General features: G+C 45.2%; 1 protein-coding gene across 1 annotated transcript in view; it reads left to right on the top strand.

The window, feature by feature from the left end:
* The window catches only part of MAGI1 (membrane associated guanylate kinase, WW and PDZ domain containing 1), a 635,687-nt gene that overhangs the window by 592,458 nt on the left and 23,740 nt on the right, over positions 1 to 19,489 (top strand). Inside the window, 4 exon segments of the mRNA XM_048488400.1 lie at positions 9,436 to 9,527; positions 10,955 to 11,147; positions 12,063 to 12,356; positions 17,812 to 18,015. Coding sequence (XP_048344357.1) covers positions 9,436 to 9,527; positions 10,955 to 11,147; positions 12,063 to 12,356; positions 17,812 to 18,015 — 783 coding nt within the window.

The raw sequence follows: 19,489 nt of genomic DNA, 5'->3' as shown, positions 1-19,489 counted from the left end.
ATCATTTCACAGCGGTACCCCCTAAGCTTGTAAAACAGTCTCTTCCAGAAAGGAAGGTCACAGGATTCCGGTTTGGAGAGCCATCTGGCCAGTAGTTGATGCTCCTCAATAATATCAACCAGTGCAAAAGGTACTAAAAAGATTTTTGTTTCAGTTTTGTTTGTGTAGTGATATGTGTTACGCATGTGCAGTGTTTGTGTCTCACCCTCCTCTTTTCTCTTAATATCTCTTTGTATTCAACGTGCACTGTTAAGCGATGTCCACTTTCACGAAACAGCAGAGGAATGAGAGCTTTCCTCTTTATGTTCTCTTCTACTGCATGGGTCTAACGTCCTCGCGGCAGTATACCATGGGGCTGCTGCACATGCTATTTGTTTGTTTTGTTTTTGGTTGAGCAGACTATTTTAAATTAAATTTAGCATTAAGCGTTTCTAACCATAGGCTGAAGCAATCAAATTCAAATCAGTGGAAAGTTTATATCACATAAGGCAAATCAGTAAAAAAAAAAAAAAGATTCCAAGACTTATATGGAAATGCATGAATTGAATCATGAACATAAATGGAACAAGTGACTAAGCACACCATACCCTAAACAGCCTGCAGAAACGCAGAGTGCCCGGTAACCTTGCAAACGTCCCCTCCCTTACGGCAAAGTACACCTTAATGAATGAAGTCTTTCCAAATGGCTGCTGCAACCGGCATAAAACGAGCCTGCCCTCTTTGCCACAAAGAACAAATCTCTCCTGAGACCGAGCTCCAAAAGCAGCTCTAAAGAGCTCTAAATAATCTTTTTGGAGTCTTACGAGTGTGACAGTAATAGGGTATATCCCTATGCTAGGGCATATCTTCTCCGCCTAATGCACATTTGAACGGAGCAGACATGTGTTGCAGCGAGAAATATATTTGTTTTAAAAATTAAAAGGAAACATCATGACAAACTTTTGCTACTGAAGGCGACATTGTAAAGTGGGCAAACAAGTTGATGCTAGAAGATGCTGAGGGGGAAAAAAAAATCTATACTGCAGTTCTCAGCAGACCCTATTATGCTTTTGTCTGACAAAGCTGCATATGATTATATGCTTAAGTGGCTTGGCCTGAGCTCCTACATGAGACATAGGAGGGAATCCTTTGCTGCCCACCTGCGGCTTCTTGTGCTGTGATGGACTGAAGTCAATGACAAAGGCCATTTAGCTTAGGATCCCATCTATTTCACATTGGAGAGAGTGGCAGAGTTCAAACAGATTTTCATCCAGCTTTTCATATAGTCTAGTGGTGGCGAACCTATGGCACGGGTGCCAGAGGTGGCACTCAGAGCCCTCTCTGTGGGCACACACGCGCAGAGTTCATCATGTGGGGAGGGTAGAAAATCGTCCCCCCACACACACATCTTGGCTGGCCTGGGCCGCCAGGCATGATGTGTAGGTAACCCTGTTAAGTGTTGCTAAACCCACAGATTTTCATGGGCAGAACTAAAGCGCAATCCTTTACTTGGGAGTAAGCTCGGTTGCTGGCAATGGGGCTTGCTTCTAAACCCTCCTAGGGTTGTGATTCACGCATTTGAAGCATTGAACGGTTGCTTCAAAGCAAAGCCATCGACTACCACCAAACTTACTCCCGAGTAATGCACGCCTTGGAGTCAACCATTTTTTCTAAACTAAAACCTCAGTATTCAGGTTAAATTGCCATGCTGGCACTTTGCGATAAATAAGTGGGTTTTGGGTTGCAGTTTGGGCACTCGGTCTCGAAAAGGTTCACCATCACTGGTATAGTCTAAGTTGTCCTTCTGTAAAGTAGTGCAGCCTTTGTAAGCCGGTGTCCTTCAGGCAGTTGAGCCGATTCCACTTACAGACTTCCATCACGTTGATCACCTTATTATTCTGTAATTGTATTTAGAAGGCTGTTGAGTTATCACTCAGTGCGTAAATACCTGTAAGTTTTAAAGAGAGAGAAAATAGCTCCTGAAACACTGATCAGTTAAAATGAGAATGGATGCAAAAAAGAAAAGAAAAGAAAAGAAAAAGGAGTTGATGGCTGTAAAACATTACAGAATGAAGTAAGCAGACCAGCTTCCTTTTGTTCCTGCTCTGTCTCTCTGTGCATTCATTTTGTACTCTCTACTTAAATGGACTTCAATGGTGAGTCACTGAAAAGGGATAGCAGCCTAGAAATCTCAACTAGCCCCTTTTGATGCAGACTGAATAGTGAACTCAGTGCAAGCAGCATCGCACCTGCTTGATGTGAAATATAATCAGCAGTCCACTGAACCTTGAAAATTCGGATATAAACTCTCTCAATTTCATTAGCTGGGGTGGCAGTGGGGCAGCTGTAAATATCAGCAGCGGAGGCACATTTTGGATGTTGCTTCATTTCATCCACACATCTGATGTGGGTGATTGTAGGACCATTTTAGACAGATCAACCAGATTTCCATGGGCAGTGTGACAATGTCCTGCTGAAAAGGTACCAGAGTTTTCCAGGGAGACATTATGGAATTATTCACCTCTACATCACCCAGCAGAGAGTATGCAGTTGCCATGTACAGGATGGTTTGTACATGCAGGTACGGTGATTTGAACCAAGTGTCCAATATACCTGTTAAGAAGTCACTTCGTACACACCTTTGTACCTGTGCTAAGCTCTACTTCTCTATGTCCCTTAAGTATATTGGCCTGACTGAATCTGAATGATGCTTCCTTAAGGTTTATTTTAGTGCTGGAATGGGATCATTGTGACCCCATTCTTGGAAAGACAGAAGCAAATATCTGAAGAGGTTCTGTTCATGGAACAGACAAAAGGGAGAAATCCCCCCCCCCCTTCTCTCCACCCAGAACCCGTGGTTCCACAATGGTCCCACAACCCCAACAGTGAGCTAGCCCAGGATCTGAAACGGCTGTCAGACAAAAGAGTGATCTGGGAAGATTCGGAGTCCTTGTGTGCACCATGCAAATTCCTTATGCTGGACCAGTTTATCGTTTGTTGGTACTTCTCGTTGCAAGGCACCTCCGAAGTGACCCATCATAAAATCTACCAAAAATACAGAATGAAAATCATAATGTAATAACAGTACACTTAAAATACCAGATACTTTGTGTGTTTTCATTCTGTGCAGAGCCTTAAACCATCCCTTATCGCAGACTCTGGATGGTAGTGGGTATGTCCCTTTGAAGGCTTCAACCATTTCCCCCTTGATCAAGGAGGAACTAATAATAGCAAAATCCCAAAACACGTGCTCTAGAGTTCCTCCTTATGCCTTTTGGCTGCTTTATCTGAGGTTTCCCTAGGCCGTTTCTGCACGGGCAATTCATGGCGGCCTGGAGACGGTAAAAACACCGTCTCCAGGCCGCCATTCGCACGGGGGGCGCAGCTGCAATGCAGCCGTGCCGCCCTCGCGCCGCCCGGCCGGCCTGAAGGCGGCGTTTCCCCAGAGCGCTTCCCAGCGCTCTTTTTGGGGAAACGCCGGCATGAAGCCGCTGCCGAGCGAACGGCAGCGGCTTCATGCCGCCTCCCTCACCCGGCACTCACCTTCTCCGGTTGGCGCGTCAGCCGAGGCCTGGGGACACGCCCCTGACCCCGCGCGCCTGCTTCAGGCGCGCAGGGCCAGGGGGGCGTGTCCCCAGGCCTCGGCGACGCGCCGGAGGCCAGGGGACAGGCCGGGTCGGCTGGGTGCCGGCGCTCCGCGGCACCGGCTGCCCAGCTGCTTCAAGGACCGTCCATGCGGACGGTCCCAGCGTCTTCAGGTCGGCGCGCAATGCGCCAACCTCGCCGTTTCCGCCGCCGTGCGGAAACGGCCCTAGAGTGGTTAAAGTTAAGGGATAAATGCTGCCCTTGACATGATTCAGGTAACAGAGCTGAGAAATATCACATCACATGTTTGACAGGGTTCCTAATGCGCTAGCATCTTGCTGCAAAGAAATCACTCACCTGATTTAGTTACAAAAATTCCTCTTTGGAGCAATTATCAGTTTCATTTTATTGTAAATGCACACACTTGATACATGTTTCCGTTGCTTTCAAATTTCACGTTGGCTCTCTTTGTGGGACTCGGAGGAAGTAAATAATTTCTGATCAGGTAAATAAAAAAATCTTTTTTAAAAAGAAAAATAGAAGTTACTGGCATCTAGTCTGTTGAAGAATTGTTTCTTAGTTATGCATCATGAATAAGTTCACACAGAAATATAACAAAATCTCTAGTGCTACCATTAACAATATTAAATGAACCCTGAATTGTTCGTTCAATATTATTTAATTGGAGCCATTCATTTTGCATTTAAAAATCATGAGTAATATAATCTGAAACTTTTTTGCTAATTACATTTGAAGATTTGTGCACTGAATAGCAGTTGTGGACAACTTGCCTGGTGACTGGAGGCAACTAGTTTCTTTGTTGGTTTATCTGACTATTTAGTATTGGGTTGTCTCTTGGTTTTGTCTCTTCTCCCTAGGCAACTAACTGCACAATCCTATGCAGAGTTACTTGAGCCCATTGAAATGAATAGGCTTCAATTGGAGTAAAGCCTTTTCCACATGAACCAGTTACAACATATCTTGCTGCCAAATACTGTGTTTTTTTCTTTTGAATTCTACACAATTTCCCCGTCGTTCTGGAGGATTTTTTCCAATCCATTTCCGATCCAGCTTCCCTTGAGCAAGCAATCATGTTGAAACAGTCTCAGTCCCACCAAGTCACACAACTCCTCTTCAGCCATTTTATCCTGCCCCTTGCCCTCTATTTTGGAAAGGATTTTTTTTAAAAAAATCCTCTTTGTCTTATTGCATTAGCAATGTAACGTTAGGGCACAGACACAAGTCAGGTCCATTTCATCAACTCTGTCAATTTCAACTTGAATTAGAGATGTATCCTTAAGATGAAGATACGCTTTGCCCAGGAGCAACTGAAATTGACAGGAGAAGCTGTTTTCACAGGAGGAAATTGACAAGGGGTTGCAGCAGTAATGATTGTGTGTTTAGTCAGAAAATGTGATTGGGGGTGGTGGTGGATGTGTTTCTGTTCCTTGAGGTTCCTCCCAGAGTTGTTTTGGCTTCCATTTTGGTTTGGTAGTTCTCAATAGTAGAAACGGAGGTCTAAAGAAAAAAAAGGGGGAGTTATGCATCACCGATGACATCTCACCACCATCAGGAATCATATATTTTCAACAGTAGTATCAGTAGAGCAAATGCAACTGAAGAGACAAGGAAGGGGGAGGGGAATCAAAACAAGGGGGGGAAAGTGCGTGGAATGATTTCCCAGAAAATATTTTCCAGACACAAGGTCCGACCACTGGGAAAATCTGTGGTAAGCTCTGCCCGCGCATAAGGTCTTGGGATTGCACAGTAAGACAGTGTTCTCAGCCTATCCTATCTTGCATTTATTACAAAAATAAATGATACAACACGTATGCTGAATAAAGCTGACTATTCCATTAGAAATATTCTGCTTTTTTAAAAAAATTCATGCTGTTGACTTTGGCTGAACTGTTGAGACTTAGAGGAGAGCGGATTCACAGAATCGTTTTCTGCCACGCAGCGATTTTTTTTCTTGCACCTGCCATGTGGCAGAAATCCACATTTATTCTATCTTGTGACTGACATTTATGGCTCACGGGTTAATCCAGCGTGCCCTGACATCTCAGTATGAACTTTTCTGCTAAAGAGGCTTACAAATATACCATTGTAAATCATGAGCAGGGGGTTGGATCCAGCCGGATCTATCGCTTGGACCTGCTCAACTCCCCTCTTTACCACAACCCCTGTTCCCCGTGGGTTTTGTCCATGCAAAGGCCCACGGTCCCCAGTGTAGCTTTTGTGGTGCTCAGAGGAGAGCCCTCATTTCTCTTTTCTCCTCCCCAAATGAAAAGCTAGCAGGATCTATGGGGGGAAAAAACAAACATGAATTCATTCTATTGTTAGTGAATTAATCACACCATATTTAAAAGGGTGTTTCTTATCACCAAAAGGGATTGTTAGCTGCAAAGGACAAACAAACAAGCCTCTCCTGCCATTTCTCAGGCGGGGAGCTACAAACGGGGGCCTTAAGTGTTTTCCACTTGGAATGTGTGATCAGCAAGCCTTGCCTTCAACCTTAATGAGCCATCTGGCATGGTCATATAGGTTAGGCCAGTGATGGCGAACCTTTGGCACTCCAGATGTTATGGACTACAATTCCCATCAGCCCCTGCCAGCATGGCCAATTGGCTATGCTGGCAGGGGCTGATGGGAATTGTAGTCCATAACATCTGGAGTGCCAAAGGTTCGCCACCATGGGGTTAGGCAAAGCCAGGAAAGAGGAAAATGGTACCGAGCAACAACACCTGTGGAGAGGAAATTGCCGCTGCAAAAAAAAGAAGGTCTAATCAAGGATTCCTTGCAAGGAACATTTCAGCCTGCTCCCTGGCCAGTTTTTTTTACTCTAAAAATAGAGGTGTAGCTGGGCCAAACTGCACCCGGTATGCATTTTATATCCCCCCCGCAGCGCCCCCCCCCCCGCGGCGCCCCCCCCTGCGGTGCACCCCCTTCCCACAGTTCCTTTCCTTTTTCTCAACTTTTTCAGGCTGCAAAAGCCCTGTTCTCAGTAAAAACAGCCTGCTGGGAACTGTACTTCCCAGACCTTGTGAGCCCCAAGGTCTCCTGGGAACTGTAGTTCCTCAGGGCGTTTTTACTGTGAACAGGCCTTTTGCAGCCTGAAAAAGTTCTCAAAAAGTAAAGGAACTAAGGTACGTGTGGAAAGGGGGCGCCGGGGAGGGGGGAGGGGGAAAGGGGAGGGGCCTGGGGGCAATTTCCACACACCCCCCAGGCGTGCGCCCGGTGCACGGCGCACCACCCACCCATCCCCTTGGAGCTTCGCCACTGTCTAAAAATGACCACAGCCAAATATTCAGTGCTGCACTATAACTATTTAGAGTTCATATACTGGCAGCAGTATGGAAAGTACAACGCAGATAATGGAAACAGATGGAACACTTTTGTGAGGGTGTATAACGTCCTTTCGATGGCCAAAATAAGTTGTGTATGGGGAGTGGAGAGAGTAGACACCGTCAGGCGTGGAACCTATGCAAGAGCTGGCTGTTGTGGGCGTGGTTTGGTCGTTTTTGCTCCTAACATTTTGCCTGCATCTATGGCTGGCATCTTCAGAGGTCTGCCATGGCTAGATATGATCACATTTCACTGTGACATACCTCTGAAGAAGCCAGCCATAGATGCAGGCAGAACATTAGCAGCAAAAACGACCAGGCCACGACCTGCAGCCCAGAAAACCCAGACCAGCCGGTTGATTTTGGCCACGAAAGCCTCAGACAATACGATGCAAGAGCCTTTTGACGCAGCCTTCAGCATGTAAAAGGCAGAATCTCCCAGTCCTATTACATTGGACTTTCGACATGAGATGTTTTGCTACGAGTTGTGCCCTGTTGCGCCAGCTATTTATAGCACTGTCAGCAGAAATGATGCTGACGATAAGAAATGATGCTCTGCAGATGTTAATTAGTACAGCAGCCCTTTCGTCAGACGGCCCTGTGATTTGTTCTCCTCTCCCGTCTCACGGAAAAAATCAGCTGCGCTGCGCTGCTGATGGAGCCGTGCTCTCTGACAGACCCTCATTTGCCTAATGACAACCCCCCCCCCCAAAAAAGTTTTATTTACTCATCATTTCTAATAAGGGTGCTTTAGTGCTGATGCGAACGCTGATGAAATTCTGATACTGTAGTGCCGTGCAAACAGTTGATTTGCAGTCAACTGCCACCTAAAATGAAAACCCCCGCGTCTAGTATCAGATTACTGTGAATCTGTAAGGATAAGCACCACATCTTGACAGGCACTTCAATATTTCTAGGCGGCAAGTCTCATTTAAAGGTCTTATGCAAACGAATAAAACGCCCCATGCAGTTGGGGCTGGTTGCATCAAGTGATATTGGAGGAAAATCACAGTACGACTAAAGAAGTGTCTCCAAAGCCACAGATCCAAAAGAGTCTTTGCCCAGAATTTAGCTTTCCCCTGGCGGATTCTGTCCACCCCGTTTTAGCACTGGCAACTCTCTCTCTTTTTTTGCAGAGGAACAAATAGGCTGCTAGTTTATTTTTAGGCTCTCACCCCTTCCCTCTGCCATAACCTAAGGATTTGTTCTTCCTCTGTTGCTTTTCATAGACAGGTAAGCACTTCTGAGGGAAGTGCTGAGACATTCCACAGTTGGGAAAACACATCAGAAGCATGGAAGTGCCTTAGTGTAGTGGCCTTTACCTTTCCTCCCTGGTGCACATGCTCTCTCTCTCTCTCTCTCACACACACACACACACACACACGCACGCACACTGATGATAGTGCTTTTTCACTGAACCGTAAGATGCAGCAACAACAGGCATATTTTCTTGCTGTTGACAACTATTGCTTGATCTGTAGCACAGAGAGAGAGAGAGCCCAGCCACTACAGCCCTCTTATAGACAAACCTGGACAAGCATAGACTGACTCCCTGGCACACAAAGCGTCTGAGGATTGCTTCCCTTTAAAGCAGCCATATAATATATTGTGCCCCTGGTACCCTGTTTCCCCTAATATAAGACATCCCCGAAAAATAAGACATAGTAGAGGTTTTGCTGAAGTGCAAAATATAAGGCATCCCCCGAAAGTAAGACATAGCAAAGTTTTTGTTTGGAAGCATGCCCGATGAACAGAACACAGAAAAATAAGACATCCTCTGAAAATAAGACATAGCGCATCTTTGGGAGCAAAAATTAATATAAGACACTGTCTTATATTTGGGGAAACACGGTATGTTTCTGTTCAAAAAATAAAAATGCACCACCTTCCTTCCTTCCTTCCTTCCTTCCTTCCTTCCTTCCTTCCTTCCTTCCTTCCTTCCTTCCTTCCTTCCTCCTCTTCTTCTTCTTCCTCTTCCTCCTCCTCCTCTTCTTCCTTCCTTCCTTCCTTCCTTCCTTCCTTCCTTCCTTCCTTCCTTCCTTCCTTCCTTCCTTCCTTCCTTCCTTCCTTCCTTCCTTTCTTTATTGGCTCTAGCCTAACAAATGCAGTTTTTGAAACTTCCTGCCCTGCTTATGCCATCTTCCAAAATGGACACCGACCTTATCTCTCTGCCACAACCTTTTCCTGGTATCTCGAGGGAATAAGGGAAGAGCCCAGTGAACAGTGAAGTGTGGGCATGGAATGGCTTCTGCAGGTTGCCTGTCACGTACCGCCTTTCTCATGTGACACCTAGAGATCTGTGCAGGATTGCGTCTTCTGGAAGCTGAGCAGTAACTGGGCCATTTTAAATACTATGAAATAAATAGTAATGCATTTTGAGACTTCAGTAATTAACTTGTTCAGTACAGGTAGATAACCAGCATAAAATAGGCTTTCATATCCTAAACCTACCATTTGAAGAGCAAGACACTAAAAAAATGAGGTGTCCAGCCATTGCTAGAAATCACCTCCTTCTGTCTTATTGCAGTTCCAGATTACCAAGAGCAGGATATCTTTCTATGGAGAAAGGAAACTGGGTTTGGATTCAGGATTCTTGGCGGCAACGAGCCTGGAGAACCGGTGAGTATTTTTGAAATGTCCAATCGGTTTTGCTGGGTTATCCCTTTTCCTGTCTGGAATGTCATGACTGCGCTGGCCGGCGAAGAAAAGAAAAATCAGAAGCAGTACTTAGCTGCACTAAGAGTGTTGCTCCGAGTTCATGTGGGAAGAGAGCCCTGTCTACCAGCTGAGCCCCTTGAGCTGTTTTGCAGCCGCTGCTGACCAGAACATTAAACAGATGTTAGCCACTCTGGGCTGCTGCTGATCTAGGTCACACTCGAGCCAGGGCTTCTGATCTCATTACCAGTCCCCTGAGCTGTCTAGCTGTATAAACACAGACTCATTCAGCAGGACTCGGCGGCTCAAATAACACAGCATGAGACAAAGGAGGAAGACAGCATGGAATTTAATCAGACTAGAACTCCCCATTAATAATAGTAGATTGCTTGGTTGGAAGAGGGCCTTTCACGATCCAGGGAGCAAAATCCTAGAACTGCTTGCCCTCGTGGGTCTATTATTTGGAGCATGCTTCTTTCAGACTTAGATGAACATATGAAGATGACCCACGCTCAGTCTGGCTCAGTATTATCGACTCGGGCAGCACTCGCTGTCCAGGAGAGGGTTTTTTTTCCAGCACTGTTTCTTTAATTAGAAGTGTCCATGATAGTATTTAGGATGTTTTGCATCCTAACATTCTCTATCACTGACAATAAATGCTCTCTGTATGCCTCCTTTCATGGGAATATAGGCTATGGCAGGGGTCCCCACCCTCTTTGAGCCTGTAAGCCTGTTTGGAATTCTGACGCGGCGTGGTGGGCTCAGCTACAGCAGGACTGCCACAAGATGGCCGCCTCAGCAGCAGAGCCAGCCACAAAATGATGGTGACTGTTTCACTTCAGCACACAATGAGATCTTTGTGCTGTGGTGGCAGCAGCTGCCAAAACAGCATTTTTTTTTTAAAAAAAGTGCACCACCAATCAAATCCTCAAGAGTCAATCAGAAGCTTTGTGGGCAAAAGCCCTCCCTGACCCCGCCCACTTTCTAAAAACACTTGGCGAGCACCAGAAAAGGTGTTGACGAGCACCAGAAAAGGCCCGCAGGCCCCACACTGGGGACCGCTGGACTGGTCTGGTTTTACATTTGGGGTATCGCTTAATCCTTCCATTAGGTTAGATTCTGTCATCATCAAATTCCTTCTGTCCCTTTCTCTTCGGTGTGCAAGTCTGTTCAGTGGTAGCTGCCGTCCTTGGTTGCTGAATCTGCTCTTGGTTTAGATGTTTTAGATGCTAATTGCTGTACACGCACTCCCGTTGACTATATTACATGGTCAAGTTAGTTAAAAGAGGTCTTGGGAGTAAAGGATCCTGCTTCAGTACCATTGACTAGGCAGGATGGCTGAATCCTTTTCTGAGCAGCTTTGATCTCACCCACGTACACGTTTTCCACAGATTTACATTGGTCACATCGTGCCACTGGGTGCTGCGGATGCTGACGGCCGCCTGCGATCAGGGGACGAGTTGATCTGCGTGGATGGGACTCCAGTGGTGGGGAAGTCGCATCAGCTTGTGGTGCAGCTTATGCAACAGGCAGCCAAGCAAGGCCATGTCAATTTAACCGTCAGGCGCAAAGTGGTGTACACAGGTAGGCTGCAACGTGACTGAGTGGATGTTTTATTTTTACTCTGGATGAAAGTGAACTACTTTCTGAAGATCAAAAGCCCCAATTCTGGCAAAAAAATAGCAATGCATGAGGTTTGGTTTTTATATTTTACGTTTCATCTTCTGCTTTTGTTGCTGGGGCTGTTCAGTCTTGGAATAAACACAGATTGAATACTAGCAGTTTGTGATTTGGGCTGCTAATACTCGGAGGGACCTCGTGCTACTTTTTTGTGGACGTGGTAGTTTCTTCGTCATATTTAAATTTACAGTTTTAAAAATATTTTCTTATTGGCCCAGAATATTGTGAAATTATATGACCTCTTGGTAATCATAGGAGTTACCTTTGGCTATTTACTACACTATTTTTGAAACTAGCATAATAATACCCAGCAGTAGTCATAAGACGCAGCTTTTCTCCCAACTCGGGACCCAAAGAAGAAGAGTTTGGATTTATACCCCCCCCCCCTTTCTTTCCTGTAAGAATACTCAAAGGGGCTTACAAACTCCACTCCTTCCTCTCACCTCAACAGACAGCTAGGCAGGTAGGTGGGGCTAAGAGCGTTCATAGAGAACTGTGACTGGCCCAAGGTCACCCAGCAGGCTACATGTGGAGGAGCCGGAAAAGTAATCCAGTTCACCAGATAAGAGCGTACAGCTCATTTGGAGGAGTTGGGAATCAAACCCGGTTCTCCAGATTAGAGTCCACATGCTCTTCACCACTACGCCATGTTGGTCTCCAGAAGCCACCCATCAAGAGTAAGCACAGGATGTTATTTTGTGTCAGTTGACCCAATTGCAGACACCGAGTTAACTTGGTGACCTGCGGTTATGTCTGAAGCCATGTTATTAAAAGCCTGGTCTTGTGTAAAGACTTAGAATTGTGTCTTTCCCCGAATAGTTCCAAAAGCTGAGAACGAGGTGCCATCTCCAGCTTCATCTCATCACAGCAGCAACCAGCCTGCTTCTCTGACAGAGGAGAAACGCACCCCGCAGGGAAGCCAGAACTCCCTCAACACCGTCAGTTCAGGCAGCGGCAGCACCAGCGGAATCGGAAGCGGAGGTGGCGGCGGGAGCGGCGTGGTCAGCACGGTAGTGCAGCCCTATGACGTGGAGATTCGTCGTGGAGAGAATGAGGGCTTCGGCTTTGTCATTGTGTCTTCGGTTAGTCGGCCAGAAGCTGGAACCACTTTTGGTAAGTCCCTAATAGACTTTCTAGAGTTGAAGGGCCTCTATAGCTTCATCTTGTTGGAGCCTGACAACGTTTTATCCTCATGAGCGCTTTTATGTTTCAGGAATACATTGCCTCGTTTGTCACAGGATTGTATTTACCCTGTTTAATTAAGGCAGAGGAAATGCGGCAGCTAAAATTGAGAGATTCCTCAATTAATTAGGCGGGATTTTCTGACGTTTCTCCACAGTTTTGGTAACTCGCAAGTAATCTCATTAATGGTCCATATATAACCATCAGGGAAATTTAACTCCCCTTGATTTTTCAGGACAGGTTTAAATTTTTTAAAAACGTGAGGTAAAGCGCCGCTGTTTCAGTCAGAAAAGCCAGTGCCCAAATAGCAGTGACGGTTCATCAACATCCCCTCTACTAATTAATGTGTTTAATTAGAAAACTGGGCTTTGGGAGTCGTGTGCCTCCAGAGTCTTTGTTCAGACCTGAATCAGAGGGTAAAAAATAAAAGTACAGATGGACATTTTGAACTCTGCCTAGGCAGGCTAGTGGCTTCAAAAGCTACGCCTGTCACTTGTTGAGCCTCTGTCTGGGAAAGAGCCATTGTGGGCCTGTGTCCAAAGCGAACGGCCTTCGTTGGCAGATGGTGGCAGCAGGGGGTAGCCAAAGAGGGGCCTTGAGAACCCTGGTGCTGAACACAGGGAGTAGCTTGCTTTGAAAATGTGCTCAGAGCTACAGACGTCCGAAATCCAGTTAATAACAGTTGAAACCACGTTAAAATAGCCTGCTTAGAAGAATAAACAATTAATGGAATGGTTGAGGTGAAGGATTAAAAACTCTTGGCATAAAAATAACTCTCCTTCCCCACTGAAGCTTAAAAGCCCATTTCAAGGGCAGGTGGATCCTGCTGCCTCTGCAGAATCCAGTCAATGAACTTGCCTTCTTTATCTCTTTCAGAAGGTTTTTCTGTCCCCAAGCTGGCCCGATCTTGTCAGATCTCAGAAACTAAGCAGGGTCGGCCTGGGTTAGCACTTGGATGAGAGGCCGCCGAGGGAGTCTAGAGCAGTGGTGGCGAACCTTTGGCACTCCATATGTTATGGACTACAATCCCCATCAGCCCCTGCCAGCATGGCCAATTGACCATGCTGGCAGGGGCTGATGGGAATTGTAGTCCATAACATCTGGAGAGCCAAAGGTTCGCCACCACGGGTCTAGAGTCATTATGCAGAGGCAGGCAACGGCCAACCTCCTCTGAACAGTCTTTTGGCCCCGGAGGTTTGTCAGAAATTAGCTTCAGATTAATGACACTTTACACACACACACACATACACGTTCATACGGTGAGAAGTTTTCCTTCAGATTGTGGGGATCTCAGAGCTTTAAAGGCTAAAGCTAGCCTGATTATGCAAGAGAATCTGCTACAGCAAATAAGACCCTGGCTGCCGGAGGAACAAGTAATGGGAGCTCTTCTGAGCGCCGCAGTTATTAAAAGTATCATGGTTTAAGTCTAAATCTGGATAAGCCTCTCCAAAACAATCGCCGCGTTGCATTAGGCAGGGGCTTCCGATTCTCCAATTTGAACTTTCTAAATCCAGGGCTTTTTTATCACAGGCTTTACAATTGTGATGTTGTGTTGAATCAGCAACGGACGCCTCAGCTCCCAGCTACCTATTCACAACATAAATATCTACAGCTATTACAAGATCAGTGACTTATAATGAGATTTAGGAGGGGAAGAAAGGTGTAGTTCCCTTTCCCCCCCCTCTCCCCCCCCCCCCCGCCACCTCCACACCCAGTGATCCCCTCAGAATTGACAAACAGCAAAGGGCTAGGATCCTGTGGCAGTCCACAGAGTAAAGTGCAATTGGAATTAAGCGCAATAGCTATTTGATCCCAAAAAGACTCCCTCTCTGTCTTCTCACGGCAGCTATTAAGAAGCCATCGTTGCAGATAATGAAGCAAGGTACAATCATTAAGCCAGCCAAGGCCCACCAAATTGCTTACGAATCTTAGGTGCAAATGACTTAATAGGAATGGAAAAGTCCTGCCTTGGCAGCGGCAGGCTCCCGATCTGCATACCTTTTCTTTTCCACTCTGAGGCTTAATGAAGTGTTGTGCTATTGACTGGAACGACCTCTTAAAGGAGAATATTCTCCTGGTTCTACTTGTCAAATCCTGTTTGAGTATAAGAAGGCCGAACATGTTCCCTTTTTGAAAGAAGCTTGTGAACCGAATTGCTTGTCTTTGGGAAATATGGGCTTAGCGAAAGCAAATATGTGTTTTGACTTGGGCGTTGTTGTTTTTTATTCTCCTCCCTGCTCCCAATGACACTTCTTTTACCCCCCCACATACTGCATGAGACACTTGCCCTTGGCTATACAATGCTTACCTCATACCACAGGATTTTTCTTTAAATTAGCCGTTATGTAGGTTACCTATGGAGATGGGCTGCACAAGTGCCAAATTGGGTCCGCCTGAATGCTAAGGGAGGAATCCTTCATGACACTGGTTATGTTGAGAAACCTCCACTCACCTGAGACAAGGTGCACGGCTCGCCAGGACAAACTCCTCAACAGCCCATTGTGTCGCATTGCCTTCCAGTGGTGTGTGGGCATTTCTCTCTGTTGCCGTTTTTTAACTCTTCCTTTGTTGCGATCTTTCTGAAACAGTCACACACACGTATATGTCTAAACTGCTAGTAAATGTTGCAGCGGAAGTGGATCTTGGGATGAATGGACTGAGATTGTTTCCTACATGTCCCAAATCGGTCTCCGCTCTGCGGAGGCCAATTTACTGGTGATCCTTGGCCCCTCAATGATACGGCTGGCCTCCACCTGGGCCAGAGCCTTTACAGCTCTGGCCCCCGCCTGGTGGAACACTCTTCCACCACACACTGGTCCGGGTTCCATCCAAGGGATCTTGCTTGAGTTCCTCGCGAGGGCCTGCAAGACTGATGCTGTTCCCCCCTGGCCTTTGGAGAGACCTGCTAGCTGATAGGGCCCCTCTCTCCTTCCTTTTCTCCTTTATAACATCATGGAGATCCTGCACACTCCTTCCTCTGGGGTTTAGTGGGAATTGATAGCAGGCTTTCATCCTGAGTTAATTTATGCTGCATTTTAAATGGGGTAGGGTTTATTTTTACTAGAGCCATTTTAATCTATATTTATTGTATTTAATCTGATATTGTGCTCTACTTATGTTGTCCACCACCCTGAGCCCTTCGGGGAGGGCGGTTTATAAACCCAATAATAATAATAATAATAATAATAATAATAATAATAATAATAATAATAATAATAATAATAATAATAATACATAGAAATTACACTGAAATTACTGCTATAACCATGTACTAGGTCAGTGGTGGCGAACCTTTGGCACTCCAGATGTTATGGACTACAATTCCCATCAGCCCCTGCCAGAATGGCCAATTGGGAATTGTAGTCCATAACATCTGGAGTGCCAAAGGTTTGCCACCACGCTACTAGGTCATCAGATCTATTGTGCCAGCAATACACTTCCCACCAGCCCCTGCCAGCATGTATGCGAACATCTGCAGGGACACCTCTGGTATAGAATATTGTAGGTCTGCCCTGTTGAAGGCAATCCCCCTTCCTTTGCTCTGAAAAAAAGCCATGAGTGTAGACTAGTTGGGGTTGGCCCACGGAGCCCATTAACTGTTACAATTGCCATCTCATGTGAACTGGAAAATACATGGATTTTCCATGCTGGTCCATCTTCTATTCAGGAAAGCCATAACTCTGACTGACAGAATGGAAGCTGAGCCTGCACGCAAAATCCACCCATTGCCCAGTGCACATGAGACAGCCACTGGGCAGATCTGGCACATGGTAGGGACGCACAAGTGCCCAGTACTCATCCCTGCTGGGCTGCCGGCTTGTGTGATGAGGGTGGACCATCGGCAGGATGCTGTTCACTTTTAGCTATGTGTTGTCTACTAATAGTCAACACGTATTGCATCACGAATGATCCCACATTTGGCTCATGATATTAGCTCACTGTTTGAATTCCTCAGTGTTTCTCTAAATTGCTGGATTCAGTAACTGTAAAGGTACCGGACAGAGACAAGTGAATTTAAACTGATAATAAAATAAGGAAGATCTAACAGCCTGCTCCAGGGTCATTGTGAAAATGAATGGAGCAAGAAACATAAGCCAGTCAGTGCGGAGTGTTTTTATAGCCTATGGATTGCAGTTGGGAGTTAAGCACCACTATAAGGATTGATGGGCCTTAGAAGGACTTAAATTTGGCTGCATCATGCCCAAAGACTGTAGAAACAGATCACTTGCTACAAACACCATGCCATTTAGGGCCTTTTACTTGGCCCGTTGTCGGAAGACACAATAGCCACCATCTAGGGGTTGAATGTCTTTGAAATGGGTGAAGTAGTGTTGTGTCCAGTTTTGCTCCTTAAAAAGTTCCTGTTTTGCTGCATCAAAGGAATAAAACAATTCACCGGATTAAGCAGTGATGATTGTAGCACGAGAGACAGTGCAGTGATCCTAGATCTCTGGTTGTTTTCTTGTCTTGAATTCTAATCAGGAAATAAATTTCAAGGAAGCGAATGGGATTGATGAATAAATGGACCTAAATAGATTAACAATGCAATCCTTGGTATATTTGGATGTAAGTCTGCTTTCCAGGGTACTGTCAGGATACTGGCGCTTAGTTGGTTTGGGAGGCTTGAGCTATTTTGGACTCATTTGTTTTTGGACTGACATCACAAAAAGGGAAGAGTTAAAGGTGAGCAGTTCTGAAAAACCACACATCCTAGTTCTGTTCTCCCTTTAGTGGCTTTGCTCCATGTCTCAGATAGTTCCTGCGTTCTTTGTAGGGGGGGAAAAACCCTCAGTTACCGCTTTTATTCATGGTGTGTTCATTAACAAAATGAATCACTATGGATTTTTTTAAAAATAAAAAACTAAACTCTTATTCCTTAGTAGGGATAGAATTCTTCTCTTTCAAAATGGAGAAAGAACAAAACATTGGCAGAAGCTTAAAACTATTAGCCAAGAAGTTATTATAAATTAAAGGACAAGAGGATCGCATTCCCTTCTAGCCGTTTCAAGTTTACAATGAAAACCTTGTCTGATTTTATTTTGAGGACTACTGAGCATAGATGCAGCCTATTCGTGCGATTCTCAGCCAAATTAACAGGAGAGAATTTGTAAGCGGGTACGTGGATTACTGACCGAGCTGTGGAAAATAACCAGGTTGCGAGTTCTGATTTGCGCTCGCCAAGTCGATTGCCAATGTTTTGAGCACTGGCAGCAAAGCTATCCTTTAATAACTTTTGCTTGATGCATTAATTAATTAACCCTTAACCTTCTCTTTCCCTTTTCGACCCTTTTTTTCCTTTCCCCTTCACCATGTTCCCAACGTATATAAACAATTTTAAAAAATGCACACGCGCAAAAAAAAAATATTCACAATATCAATGCAAAAGCGGGCAATGCATGTGTGGCCATGCCTCACAAAATAGGTCGGATTATTGAGGGGAGCCCAGCAGACCGCTGCGGGAAGCTGAAAGTGGGGGACCGGATATTGGCCGTCAACGGATGCTCCATCACCAACAAATCACATTCGGACATCGTCAACCTAATTAAAGAAGCCGGGAACACGGTCACTCTGCGCATCATTCCAGGGGATGGTAAAGTATACGTTTTGTCTATTTCTCCCTAATGATTATTGCTTTTAAAGTTGCACTGAGTTGCATTGAACTGCTCGCTCTTACAAGTATTGACATCTGAGAGGTGCGAAAGTATTGGGTGTATTGTGAAGGAAGCGCCTCGGTTCAGCCTTCTTGCTATGTTTTGCCCCTTTGTGGCTATTTAAATTCTGACATGGACATGAGGGCTGAGATGCTGCTGGCCCAGAGAACTGTACGTTTCGTTTCCACAAGATAGTGTCTGTGAAAACCGAATACCAGGAGAGAAATTGCTAAACTATATTCAAGTTTGAATGCTGACTTGTCAATCAATCAATTAATCAGTCAATCTTTATTATCTAGTGCATTAATTATAAAGTTACATTGCTCAGTTATAGGTCAGGAAACAACAACAGGACAAAGAGTAATAATGCTCAGACTCATCCTCAGCTTAGAGAGAATTATTCATACTCCTTAATTACATATGATAGGAATTTGACCATTGACAGCTTTGCGCTGTAGTTATTATTATTTAGCAAGTAAATCTGATCTACATCGTTTTCTGTCTAGTACTGGTAGGAGTAAGTTAGTTCTTAAAGATGCAGAACTTGGACAAGAAAACAAGGTGTGACCCAGCATCTCAACATTGTTCAAATTGCATGTACAGGTTCTGAACTTGATATGGGATTTTTAACTGGTGACCTTGTAGTATGGCGGAAGGGAGCCCGTTGCATCTAGTGCAGGTAAAAACCCAAAATCCTGATTTATGTGGTCTTTCTTTCAGCGCTTAGAACAGAATAGATTCAGAGATTGGCCCTTCCACCTTCTACCTGTTTATTGGCCATTTCGTCCGTCTTCCTTTAGGTGTCTGCAAAACGTCTGGGTTCTGCTTTTCAAAGGGTTGGCAGGCAGATTTTAACTTCTCGGTAGCAGGTGCATCTATCACCAAAGGTGCACAGTTGGACATGTAGGGTTTTGATCTGAAAATTGAGCCATTAAAGCACTGGTACACATAAATCCATATGACACCGTGAAAGCACTATCAATTATACCCGTGCCCTGGATTTAGCATATGGTTTTCATCTAGTGCATTTTGGAGTTTAGCTGAAGCCATATGCATTTGTTTGCTTATTTTGACTGTGATGGCATTCCCTCAACCTGAATAATCTGATTCAGTACTGTACACCTTGGACAGTCTGACCAGGTCAGGGCTAGCAACATTTCTGTAAACTGACTGTGGAACAATCCCTCTTCTCACCTATTAAAGCAACAGCACAGAAACTGCTGCATCTGAACTTTTTTTCAAGTCAGTTGTTATGACTTGTGAAACCCGGACTCACGTAGAAACTGGTACGTCAAGAGAAGGTGAGGCTTGGTCTGTGTATGAACTGTCAACATAGGTGCAGAAAGCTGTTCAGGTGTGTCCGGAGAGACATTTGGTTATGGAATCGTTCCCTTCATCTACAGTAGTGTAGTC

This window comes from Sphaerodactylus townsendi, linkage group LG03, assembly GCF_021028975.2.
Source record: "Sphaerodactylus townsendi isolate TG3544 linkage group LG03, MPM_Stown_v2.3, whole genome shotgun sequence".
NCBI classification, from domain to species: domain Eukaryota; kingdom Metazoa; phylum Chordata; class Lepidosauria; order Squamata; family Sphaerodactylidae; genus Sphaerodactylus; species Sphaerodactylus townsendi.
This window is presented reverse-complemented; position numbering and strand designations above follow the sequence as displayed.